Consider the following 13,316-nt stretch of genomic DNA (forward strand, 5'->3'; position numbering starts at 1 on the left):
CGTTCCCTCTCTCAGGGAACTGAGGTTACGATAGTAACCGAGTAGTTTCACAATCTCGTAGCTTGTGGTCATTCTACCTCGGATGGTTTAGACATTATGGCTGAAAATCAATATCCTATGGAGAAAATGAATGGGATTTTTGCCGGTGTTTTGGGGGCCCCGTTGGAGGGCGGGGCCCGTTTCAATTGAAACGGGTGAAACATAGGTAAGGCCGCCTATGATTGGGACAGTTGAGAAATAATAATATTTTTACAGTTTTCAACAATAATTGTCATTGTTGAACCCTTTTCTCTTATTATGTTTCTCATTTCTCAGTTTTGTCATTATTTTAGTTATGTATTACAGTTTGTTTTAAGAAGTTTCAAAGAGTTAGTTAAAGTGTAAATTAAAAGTTAAAACTTTTTTTATTTAAGTAGGCATCTATTTCTTATTAAGTATTTATTTTGTATTAATACATAACCTCACTGTATTCATTTATAATGTATCATTATTGCGTGACATTTGTGTCAATAATCGTCAAGCACATGTGACTTTGCGTAGTGGGAGGGGCCCCCAGATCAAATTCTGCTTAGGGCCCCCAAAAGGCTCGGAGCGGCTCTGCTATTAACAAAAGTGCAGGTCTTCACTTTGCCTAAAAATGCATTATTTGTTTACATTTTAAGAGTTTGAATTGCATTCTCATTTGTGAGTTGTATTACTTGTTAATATCATTTTTATTTATCTTTGTCTGTAGAAATTAATGAATTTACCTAATGTGACAATCAGGACAATTTAAATGTTCAATAATGATTCAACAATTCAATAATTCATGTTTAAGAAAAATGAATGTCCAAAAAGATGCTCAAGTGGGTTTATAAATGAAGCAACACAATACTTTACCAGTGGTTGGGATTGGTGGAGTAATGGATTCTATGAATGGGGTCGTCTCTGTTGTTGTAGACGCTGATGTGCTGGACTGACTTGTGGATTCTGGTATTAGGAACAATTGTATGTCAACAGGAATGATTTTCAAACAAAATTCAAAAACAACTTAGCAGAGGAAGTGTCACTCGACACAAAGTGAGTGAACTGCATGAGTTCGTCCGCAAGGGACGCATCTGCAACACAATCTCACCAAAGTGCGTATCTATACCACGAATGTAGAGTAATTTCTTATTTTTTACGGTCCGTGCATTCGGTCTTAAAGTGACAGCAGACACCCAATATTCCTAGTGTTGTCTGTGACATTAATGTTAATAAAACAACAAAATACAGCTTTAACAAAGATTAAACTATATTTAATTTCTACAGTGAACAAATAGTGTTATTTTACATTTAGGCTTAATTATTAAGTTCTGTACCTGAATAGCCTACTGTTAGATTTTGTAACTTTGTTATTTAGCCCACCAGGGGGCCCCCCAATCGAGTTTAAAAAAAAGGTTTTTTAGATGACTTAAACAAGTGACATAAATGAATGAATGAATATGAATGAATGAATGAATAATTCAAGACAAGAAAATTCTAATTTCATGATCAATATACCTGCCAACAAATGCTGCTGTGTCTGCCAGCGTTTAAGTCATGCGCATAATCTAGACACCTCGCGAGTGCATAGAGAATTCGTGCGCAACTGCGCATAGTCACGGTATCGGTTTAAGTTGGAGAAAATAGCCTCAGGGGAACTTAACCTTCTAGGTGTAAAGGAGCAGTTTGAACTACTCGGCGCCTGTATGCTTTGAGGGGGTCGGGTTTTTCCAGCTGGTGCTCGAAAAATCAAGTTGACCCAGAGTCATGTGAGGTATCTGTGGTACTCTCCTTTCTACAGGCGCTACTGGACGCGGGCCGCACCCCGTCCACGCTCAAAGTTTATGTGGCAGCCATCGCAGCGCATCATGCTTTGGTGGCTGGCCACTCACTGGGAAGAAATGATCCGGTGGTAAGGTTTCTGAAAGGCGCTAGGAGGATTAACCCCTCCAGGCCCCCTTCGGTGCCGCCTTGGGACCTCTCCACGGTCCTTAGGGCCCTGAAGGGACCGCCTTTCGAGCCACTCCAGTCGGTTGATCTAAAGCCACTCCCGCTAAAGACTGCTCTCCTGTTGGCATTGGCTTCTATCAAGCGAGTGGGAGATCTGCAGGCTCTCTCTGTGAGTCCTGCATGTTTGGAGTTTGGGAAGGATGACTCGAGAGTCATTCTCAAACCCAGGCACGGGTACGTACCCAAGGTGCTCTCAACGACTTTTAGAGCACAAGTTATTACGCTATCAGCCCTTCCCCCTTCGGCTGAGCATGGGGAGGTTAATCTTCTCTGCCCTGTCAGGGTGCTGAGAATCTATCTGGAGCATTCTGTGTCTTTTAGACAGTCAGAACAGCTGTTTGTCTCCTTTGGTGGCCGATCTAAGGGTGATCCAGTCACGAAGCAAAGACTGTCTAGATGGATAGTGGATGCCATTTCTATGGCCTATACATCAGTGGGTCAGGTTTGCCCTATAGGTGTCAAGGCCCACTCGACTAGAGGCATGGCCTTGTCATTGGCTTGGTAATCGGGTTTTCCCATTCAAGATATTTGTGAGGCGGCCGGCTGGTCCTCGCCTTCCACATTTTTGAAGTTCTAAGTTCTATAATATGGAGGTGCCTTCCCTGCAGGCGAAGGTACTTTTGGTATGATTAAGACCCGACGGTGTCTGGTCTTGTCTACAAAGATTACTGTGCGTAATCATATACATATATATATAAAACCCGCTTAGGCCGGTTATAAAATTGTGCTAATAATCCCGACAGTGTCTGGTTTTGTTAGTATATTATGTCAGTTGTACTGACTCATATATATTTTTCAGGCCTGACAGTGTCTGGTCTGTTGTGTATATAAATATATTTGTTGGGTTCTGGCTTGTTCTGTTAGCTCAGGGGTCCTGAGTTGCAGGGCAACCAGTTACTTAGGGTGCGGCGTTTTGCAGGGTGTCCCCACTGCGTATAGCTACGCAATACGAAGTGACCGTTCGAAAGGGAACTACTCGGTTACTATTGTAACCTCAGTTACCTGAGAGAGGGAACGAGTATAGCGTAGCCGGCCGCACTATAGTAACTGGTGAAGTTGTCGCTTCAGTCGTATAAACCTGCTATAATGGCTAATTCGGGGGTCTATATAGGCTAGGCCACGCCCCCTCGGTGGGCTCTGACGTTGGGCTAGCTCATTGGTCGCACGTCAGAGTCACCCGCGCCATTGGATTTGCAGTTGCTGCAGCACAGCCTATGAGCGTGCCAGACGCTCAGTGAGCTAGCTGTGCAGCTCCAAATGCGTTTTACATATAGGCTTCAGTAAATCGACGAAAAGGAGTTTCCCCACTGCGTATAGCTACGCAATACTCGTTCCCTCTCTCAGGGAACTGAGGTTACGATAGTAACCGAGTAGTTTCACAATCTCGTAGCTTGTGTTCATTCTACCTCGGATGGTTTAGACATTATGGCTGAAAATCAATATCCTATGGAGAAAATGAATGGGATTTTTGCCGGTGTTTTGGGGGCCTCGTTGGAGGGCGGGGCCCGTTTCAATTGAAACGGGTGAAACATAGGTAAGGCCGCCTATGATTGGGACAGTTGAGAAATAATAATATTTTTACAGTTTTCAACAATAATTGTCATTGTTGAACCCTTTTCTCTTATTATGATTTCTTTATATATATTCTTATATATTTACTCTTATTTCTGATTTCTCAGTTTTGTCATTATTTTAGTTATCTATTACAGTTTATTTTAAGAAGTTTAGAGTAAATTAAAAGTTACAACTTTTTTATTTAAGTAGGCATCTATTTTTTATTAAGTATTTATTTTGTATTAATACATAACCTCACTGTATTCATTTATAATATATCATTATTGCGTGACATTTGTGTCAATAATCGTCAAGCACATGTGACTTGCGTAGTGGGAGGGGCCCCCAAATCAAATTCTGCTTAGGGCCCCCAAAAGGCTCGGAGCGGCTCTGCTATTAACAAAAGTGCAGGTCTTCACTTTGCCTAAAAATGCATTATTTGTTTACATTTTAAGAGTTTGAATTGCATTCTCATTTGTGAGTTGTATTACTTGTTAATATCATTTTTATTTATCTTTGTCTGTAGAAATTAATGAATTTACCTAATGTGACAATCAGGAACATTTCAATGTTCAATGATTCAACAATTCAATAATTCATGTTTAAGAAAAAATGAATGTCCAAAAAGATGCTCAAGTGGGTTTATAAATGAAGCAACACAATACTTTACCAGTGGTTGGGATTGGTGGAGTAATGGATTCTATGAATGGGGTCGTCTCTGTTGTTGTAGACGCTGATGTGCTGGACTGACTTGTGGATTCTGGTATTAGGAACAATTGTATGTCAACAGCAATGATTTTCAAACAAAATTCAAAAACAACTTAGCAGAGGAAGTGTCACTCGACACAAAGTGAGTGAACTGCATGAGTTCGTCCGCAAGGGACGCATCTGCAACACAATCTCACCAAAGTGCGTATCTATACCACGAATGTACAGTAATTTCTTATTTTTTACGGTCCGTGCATTCGGTCTTAAAGTGACAGCAGACACCCAATATTCCTAGTGTTGTCTGTGACATTAGTGTTAATAAAACAACAAAATACAGCTTTAACAAAGATTCAATTATATTTAATTTCTACAGTGAACAAATAGTGTTATTTTACATTTAGGCTTAATTTTTAAGTTCTGTACCTGAATAGCCTACTGTTAGATTTTGTAACTTTGTTATTTAGCCCACCAGGGGGCCCCCCAATCGAGTTAAAAAGAATTTTTTTTAGATGACTTAAACAAGTGACATAAATGAATGAATGAATATGAATGAATGAATAATTCAAGACAAGAAAATTCTGATTTCATGATCAAAATACCTGCCAACAAATGCTGCTGTGTCTGCCAGCGTTTAAGTCATGCGCATAATCTAGACACGTCGCGAGTGCATAGAGAATTCGTGCGCAACTGCGCATAGTCACGATATCGGTTTAAGTTGGAGAAAATAGCCGCAGGGAAACTTAACCTTCTAGGTGTAAGGGTAGCAGTTTGAATAAATAATAAACATAGCAGTTTGAACTCTTCTCCACTTTATTATAGCACACATCAGATCACTAACTCCAAAACCCCGCGACTCTCCAGTACCAAGTGTGCACGACCCAATCTACGGCAAGCTCCGAGGGGAAAAATAGATTGCATACACACATACAACGAGCGCCAGTACATCATTACCGGTATTATAGTAACAGACTTTGTTTTATTATATCATGTACAATCCAACAAAGTCTGTTACAATAATAATAATAATAATAATAAAGATTTTGAGGACAGTTACACTGTATTGAGACAGTTGAGAAATAATATTTTTACAGTTTTCAACAATAATTGCCATTATTGAACCCTTTTCTCTTATTATGTTCCTGATTTCTCAGTTTTGTCATTATTTTAGTTATGTATTACAGTTTATTTTAAGAAGTTTCAAAGAGTTAGTAAAAGAGAAAAGTTAAAGTTAAAACTTTTTTATTTAAGTAGGCATCTATTTTTTATTAAGTATTTATTTTATACTATATGTATAGTATTTATACATAACCTCACTGTATTCATTTATAATGTATCATTATTGCGTGACATTTGTGTCAATAATCGTCAAGCACATGTGACTTGCGTAGTGGGAGGGGCCCCCAGATCAAATTCTGCTTAGGGCCCCCAGATCAAATTCTGCTTAGGGCCCCCAAAAGGCTCGGAGCGGCTCTGCTATTAACAAAAGTGCAGGTCTTCACTTTGCCTAAAAATGAATTATTTGTTTACATTTTAAGAGTTTGAATTGCATTCTCATTTGTGAGCTGTATTACTTGTTAATATCATTTTTATTTATATTTGTCTGTAGAAATTAGTGAATTTATTTAATGTGACAATCAGGAACATTTCAATGTTCAATAATGATTCAACAATTCAATAATTCATGTTTAAGAAAAAATGAATGTCCAAAAAGACGCTCAAGTGGGTTTATAAATGAAGCAACACAATACTTTACCAGTGGTTGGGATTGGTGGAGTAATGGATTCTATGAATGGGGTCATCTCTGTTGTTGTAGACGCTGATGTGCTGGACTGACTTGTGGATTCTGGTATTAGGAACAATTGTATGTCAACAGCAATGATTTTCAAACAAAATTCAAAAACAACTTAGCAGTAGCAGGGATCCCTGCTGATGCTTTGGAAAGCAACTGTCATGGAGTTTGCAAAAGTATTATAGAGTTTGCAAAAGTATTATATAATATATATATATATATATATATATATATATATATATATATATATATATATATATATATATATATATATATATATACTATATTATAGCAATTATATTCTAACAAGTAGTGTACTTTCAAAGTGAGGCAAGTCTACAGTAGCTGACAGCAACCCTGCAGAACAAGGCAGAGCAACAGGGGCTCCATATAAAAAAATATATGAAAATAAGCTTTATTCTGAGACAGTAACTTGACTGCAGATAGGCACAAGGTGAATGTAGAGTAATATTATGATATGTTAATATACAGTAGGCTAGCCTATACATATTAATTATTGAACAAATGGCATAACGTGTAATTTGAGGAATTTGCGTTTATAGAGCGAGCCTTTCACTGATTGTTTACAGCTTAGCGGAAGTTACACCCATAATTCGCGCAAAGCTTCATGGGGCACAGGAATAATGTTGATATGTTTTATATATTGTTTGCCTTGACAACACCGCTCATAAGACATGCAACTCTAAAGAGTTGAACATTATATTCATAATTTTATAGTAGGAGCAACAATTACATTCTTCTCAATTATTCCAGATTCCTCTCCTGCACAATCCACAAGAAGCTCATTATCATTTGAAAAAGCCCATGTGACGCACTTGAATGTGTCCTGACAGTGTGTCCCCTCTGTTAGCGTATATATGTACATGTGTATATATGTGTACATAAATAAACAGTTATATTTAAACTAGATGTCTTATTATTTTTTATTATTACTAATTTATTTTTATCCCCAGGAATGGCTTCCCCTCGGCTGCAAACTACTGTACCTTCAGTATATTCCTACATTCCATTGATAAGAGCAAATCTTTTATACTATATATATATGGAATGTTACAAATGCAAAATAAAATGCAACTGTGACACATGGCATTTTATATTTAATTTCCTATATTTTATGTAAACACATAATCGTCCAGAATAATATATCACATTTTATTACCAGTCGTTATGTCCTTGGTTGTAGTTTTCGTGGTTTGGATTGGATCAGGCTTTGGATTGTGCTTTGGATTGTGCTTTGGATTGTGCTTTGGATTGTTGATCTGTATAACAGTAGTACTCATAACTGAAAAAAAAAGAATAGACTATTACATAAAAAACAACTCTTACACATACAGAGGACACATGTAAATATATGTACCTGCACAGTAGGTGAGATAAAACATATGAAACAAAGTCACAATTGTGAGATATAAAGATTGTCAGACATGTATTCATTTATTTATTTAATGCATTTGGATGGAAATGACATGAATGTGTCGCGAGGGCTTTGTTTCGCTATAATGACTGGACGCAAAACAAGCAAGTGTTTGAGATTTTGCAGTTCATAAATGTCACATTTCAAACACATTGTGCCGGGCTTGGGGGTTTTGCCTCAAAACTTTTATGTGTTACAATAGAACTGCAGTGTATATTAAATTAATAAAGTTAAAAATAAATATTTATTTATTTTTAATAGTAAATTATATTTATTAATTGTTAATATATTTATATATATATATATATATATATATATATATATATATATATATATACATAAAAAATAAATTTACTAATAATCTCATGTGACTCCAAATAAACTTTTTTTTAATTTTCTTTTGGAGTCTCCTGTGAAAATCAATGTGTAAGAAAGTGCTAAAACATGGGAAAGGTTTTAAATTAATAGGAAAACTCTTATCACATAAATTATTTCTACTACATTTATTTCAACATTTTTAATGAAAAACAAAAAATGAATTGAAGATTGGATGAAGTAAAATAATGATTGTACCTGTTAAAATACACAATATAAGCATAATTGTCTATTATTGTGAAAAAAATCAGTAATTTTATCGCAGTGGATAAGACACATGCCTTTGGTGTGGGAGACCTGGGTTCAAATCCACTGTGAGACACAAATGTGTCCCTGAGCAAGACACTTAACCCCTAAAACTTAAGACACTTAGCTCCAGAGGCGTGCGACCTCTGACATATCTAACAATTGTAAGTCGCTTTGGATAAAAAGCGTCAGCTAAATGTAAATGTAATGTAAAACACTCACCATTAATCAGCAGCAGCAGAGGCACACACAGTGAGATCAGAAACCTCATTGTGACGAATAGCAACTGCACACACATACAACACACACACATGAAATATGTTTCTATGTTGTTGTATTTTATTCTTTCTTTGTTGTGCACATTTGTAAAATAACTATAACATTCACTTCAATACTTAAATAAGAAACAGTCAAACTCATTAGAGCCTAATGGGCTAAAACAGAAGAAACTTTACCTGAGGTCAGATACTGCTCAAACTCAGGGAGATTCTCTCTTCAGTCGTTCAATACAGTGATGCTCAACTACAGCGCTCACAATCTTATCAGTGCCTTTAATAACTGTGGGTGGACCTTTACATGGAACTTGATGTAATTTAATTAAAAAATACCTTAAACCAGTTTTTGATCTTTCATTTGACATCAAAAGATTTATTACTTTAACTAATTGTTTCCTTGTGCACACCTGCATTCAGAAAGACATTCTTTCACTTTTTGTTCATATAGATGTGAATCTACATGGAATAACGATTCAGTTTGATTAGTTCAGTACTTTAGTAAATGTACAAAAACAGTGCCTTAAAACTCACAGTGAATGATCCAAGTGTCACAGGAAAAAATGAAATTGTTAATTAATTTAATAATGCTAATTAATTATTAGTTTAAATAATTAATGGTCACATTAAAAGCTTAAGAGTTCATCCCTAAGACATCTTGGATGCAGGCAGTGGTCAAGTAAGACCGGGTTTGTAAAAAGTGCAAACTAGCAAGATCATAACAGGAATGCAGAAATACATATCAAATGTTGTTTTGAATGCAACTCAACCTCAAACCTAAACCCTAAAGTAAACTGTAATGTCTTTTAAAATGGCTGGGAAACGGCATGCTAGTTTACAAATCAATTAGGCAAATCGATATCTAATATTTGGATATCGGCAACGAAGGAAAAAACAATGAGAAACAGCAACAAATTCTAATCATGGAACTTGATTTACAAAGACCACATGAAAATACATAAAATGTTGGTCCTTCCCTAAACGAGGACATGTCAATACGTAGGCCTACATGTTTTATATATTGTTCACATTGACACACCCTTCATAAAATCTGCCACTCTGGCCTTTGTACAAAGAATTTAACCAATAATAATCATCACAGTTTAAGCAATCAGTAGAGAAGCAATAATTACATTCTTTAGAAATGTTCTGAATTACTCACCTGCACATTGCATAAAGACTTCATCATCCTTCAAAAAAGTCTATGTGACACACTTTAATGTGTCCTGACAGTATGTCCCCTCCGTAAATGTACAAATGTATGTATTTGTATACACACTGCATATACATTTACACATAGAGTTAAATAAGCAGTAATATTTAAAATAGATGTCTCACTCACTATGTTGATTTCTCTATTCTTATCAAATGTGCAATGCTTTGTATGTCAAGAGTTTTTGGTAAAGAATTGAACAGTAAGGTTTGATTAATTAGTCATTACATTATTATGTAATTTACATACTCCCTTGTCAAATTCAGGATCATGAAAAGCTTGAGAGCATGATCATGTTTAACAAGCTGAATAAATGAAGATTAATTCATGTATTATGAGTTTAAATTCACACAGTAAATCTGGCACTAATATAAAGAACATTTCATCCTCTGAACTACAGTAAAGTATGAGCATCTCATGAGAAGTACTTCCTAAACTGATATTCACGTTTACTCTCATTTTTACACATTCAGAGTTTTTAGGCTCTGGCCAACAGAATGGATTCCAGTCATGAATGATTCTTATCAAGTCAACAAAGTGGATTTTTCCATTAATTGTTCCAAACGCAGTGATCGAAAATCCCACAAACTACTTACTGTACATGACTGTCACCACTGCATTAACATCAACGTCTGTTTCATTTTATTTTGCATTATTACACAACGGCAAATATGATGATTGCAGTTTCTGCATATTATTACAAATGAGCAAAATAATCATGTTAAAATCTGTCATAAGAATGAAGTTGATCATGTGATAAAAAGTAAAAGGGTTAAAAATTATGACGAGATAATCTAACTATTGATAAAGACAAACAGAATGAAATATATGAATGTACAGCATGAAACCTGAACATTTTTAGGAGCTGATCGTGTATACTGGCTCTCAGTGAAGCTCAAACCTCATGTATAAAAGTGTTATAGAGCTTTTCTGTTGCAACATAGCCGGACAAGATGGCGCCGACCTATGGCGACGCGGTGTGGCTCTGTGTTTGTCTCTTCTGCTTTGTTTTACTGACAATTCTGTCAGTCTGATCACATATGACAGGCATGAACTATTATGAATATTCTCTAATTATTCCTTAAACTCTGATTAGCATCTCATTTAATAAAAATAGACACTAAATTGACCGAAATGTTCATCATAAGCTTTTGTGTGTATAAGGTTAATGGATGTGCGATGAAAAATAAGCAAATGTATATCTGAAACATTTAAAAGCCTGTAATACTGAATATACCTGCTAAACTACAAGTCGCTTTGGAGTAAAAACCAGATCAAACGGTTCCATGTAACTGAAGTCTTGAGGCAAACTGTACACAACATGATTACAAGCTTTTCAATACACACAGCCCCACCTACATGGGCGTAATTTCCTATGGGGACAGGGGGGACATGTCCCCCCCACTTTTCAAAATCCCGTTTGTGTCCCCCCCACTTTCAAATTTGTTTGTTATGATTTTAAACCGCACGCCGTCATCGCAACGGAGGAGCAGGACCGAGCCTGTGTCGACGCGCGCGTCCACGTCCAGGAACTTCGCGTGCACTCTAAAAATAGCTCACTGAAAGTTCTAATGAGCAGGAATAACGTTAGCGGTTGCGGCGCAACGCCAGAAACAACAACAGGTGATTTTAATGTCATCATGGATGAAAAGAAAGAAAGGAGATGTGAATTGGTTGATTCTGTAAATTTGCTCAGGTCAGGATAATCATATTTTCTGTCTAACGTTACACCTGTTGATGTTAGCCTTACGTTGACTGAGGCGAGCTACACTGCTGCTTAATAACTTCAGACTGTGTTAGCTAAATATATTAATGTAGAACATTCTGTGTAGCTTACTAAAAAATAAACATTCTGTAGGCCTACCATGAAAACGAGTCCACTTTAAACCGCTGCATTTTCTATCAGCAACGAAGTAGTCAAGACAGAACCTAACAATAACACACACACATTTATGCCAAAATGTCCGTTTTGTCGAGTATCCCACAAGAACAGTCTTAAATTAGTTAAATAGAATCTTAGATGGAAGTAAAGAGTTGTGAGAGAATGAGACGCGTGAGATCCTGTCAGCAGCGGCAGATCTTAAAGTGACAGCAGCCACTCATTCTCTCTGTCAGTAAAGTTAACCAAAGAACAAAAAGAAAATAGAAAATTACTAACTGCTCTTGACTAAAGAACGGATTAATCAAATAAAATATTTTAAATTAATTAATTTAAATTAATATTTAATTTATAATTTATGCCGTTTTATAAACTTTCCGAAATGTCTGTATATTTCATACATGTTAGACAACTGGCACAGCTGTTAGACAGAAAGTCAACATAATATGACATCTATTATGGGTTTATGTGAGGTTTGTTTTAAGTTCACTTTTTTCACTATTTTTTGAAGCCTAATAAAATGAAGCCTAATTTCATCGAGACATTATTCTGTCTTTATGTTGTTTCTACATTACAGTGGAAATTGAGTCTCACATTATTTAAATTTTATTTACACACAAAACATTAATAGCTAACATTTTTTACTTTATAAAATTATTCTCTTAAGTCTTGGCGATCGGCCCCTATTAAACAATAAAGACATCTTTTTCTTATATACATAGATAGCCTACTATTATTTTTGGCAGAATTTATCATTATCATCAAATGATTTCCTGGATTTTGCATCACCATTGTCCCTAAATGTCTGTAAATGCAGGAAATAGGATTCAAATCGAAAATATTTTCCCCCACTTTGTGTCCCCCCCACTTCTCAAACCAAAGTTACACCCTTGCCCACCTATATATTTAAACTAAGTCATATGCGCCTGTTTGCTTTGACCCTAATATTTGGTGTTAATGCATTTAATATGTAGTAGCCTGGAATATTTTCATACATATATATACACAGATCCTTCTCAAAAATTTTGCAAATTGTGATAAAGTTCATTATTTTCCATAATGTAATGATAAAAATTAAACTTTCATATATTTTAGATTCATTGCACACCAACTGAAATATTTCAGGTCTTTCATTGTTTTAATACTGATGATTTTGGCATACAGCTCATGAAAACCCAAAATTCCTATCTCAGAAAATTTGCATATCATAAAAAGGGTCTCTAAACGAGCTATTAACCTAATCATCTGAATCAACTAATTAACTCTAAACACCTGGAAAAGATTCCTGAGGCTTTTAAAAACTCCCAGCCTGTTTCATTACTCAAAACCGCAATCATTGGTAAGACTGCCGACCTGACTGCTGTCCAGAAGGCCATCATTGGCACCCTCAAGCAAGAGGGTAAGACACAGAAAGAAATTTCTGAACAAATAGGCTGTTCCCAGAGTGCTGTATCAAGGCACCTCAGTGGGAAGTCTGTGGGAAGGAAAAAGTGTGGCAAAAAACGCTGCACAACGAGAAGAGGTGACCGGACCCTGAGGAAGATTGTGGAGAAGGACCGATTCCAGACCTTGGGGGACCTGCGGAAGCAGTGGACTGAGTCTGGAGTAGAAACATCCAGAGCCACCGTGCACAGGCGTGTGCAGGAAATGGGCTACAGGTGCCGCATTCCCCAGGTCAAGCCACTTTTGAACCAGAAACAGCGGCAGAAGCGCCTGACCTGGGCTACAGAGAAGCAGCACTGGACTGTTGCTCAGTGGTCCAAAGTACTTTTTTCGGATAAAAGCAAATTTTGCATGTCATTCGGAAATCAAGGTGCCAGAGTCTGGAGGAA

The 13,316-nt window shown here is 36.5% G+C and overlaps 1 protein-coding gene across 1 annotated transcript in view; it reads right to left on the reverse strand.

Annotated features, from left to right (window-relative positions):
- LOC143718247 (uncharacterized) overlaps positions 1-8,646 on the reverse strand; it is a 33,894-nt gene extending 25,248 nt beyond the window's left edge. Inside the window, exons 1-6 of the mRNA XM_077209254.1 lie at positions 8,576-8,646; positions 8,343-8,406; positions 7,245-7,367; positions 6,029-6,118; positions 4,238-4,327; positions 880-969 (exon numbers count right to left, since the gene is read on the reverse strand). Coding sequence (XP_077065369.1) covers positions 880-969; positions 4,238-4,327; positions 6,029-6,118; positions 7,245-7,367; positions 8,343-8,391 — 442 coding nt within the window. The 5' untranslated portion in view covers positions 8,392-8,406; positions 8,576-8,646. The remainder of the gene's footprint in view (positions 1-879; positions 970-4,237; positions 4,328-6,028; positions 6,119-7,244; positions 7,368-8,342; positions 8,407-8,575) is intronic.
- Positions 8,647-13,316: the final 4,670 nt, after the last annotated feature.

Source organism: Siphateles boraxobius, unplaced genomic scaffold (assembly GCF_051911475.1).
Source record: "Siphateles boraxobius isolate OS27281-9 unplaced genomic scaffold, OSU_SipBor_1 60, whole genome shotgun sequence".
Taxonomy (NCBI): domain Eukaryota; kingdom Metazoa; phylum Chordata; class Actinopteri; order Cypriniformes; family Leuciscidae; genus Siphateles; species Siphateles boraxobius.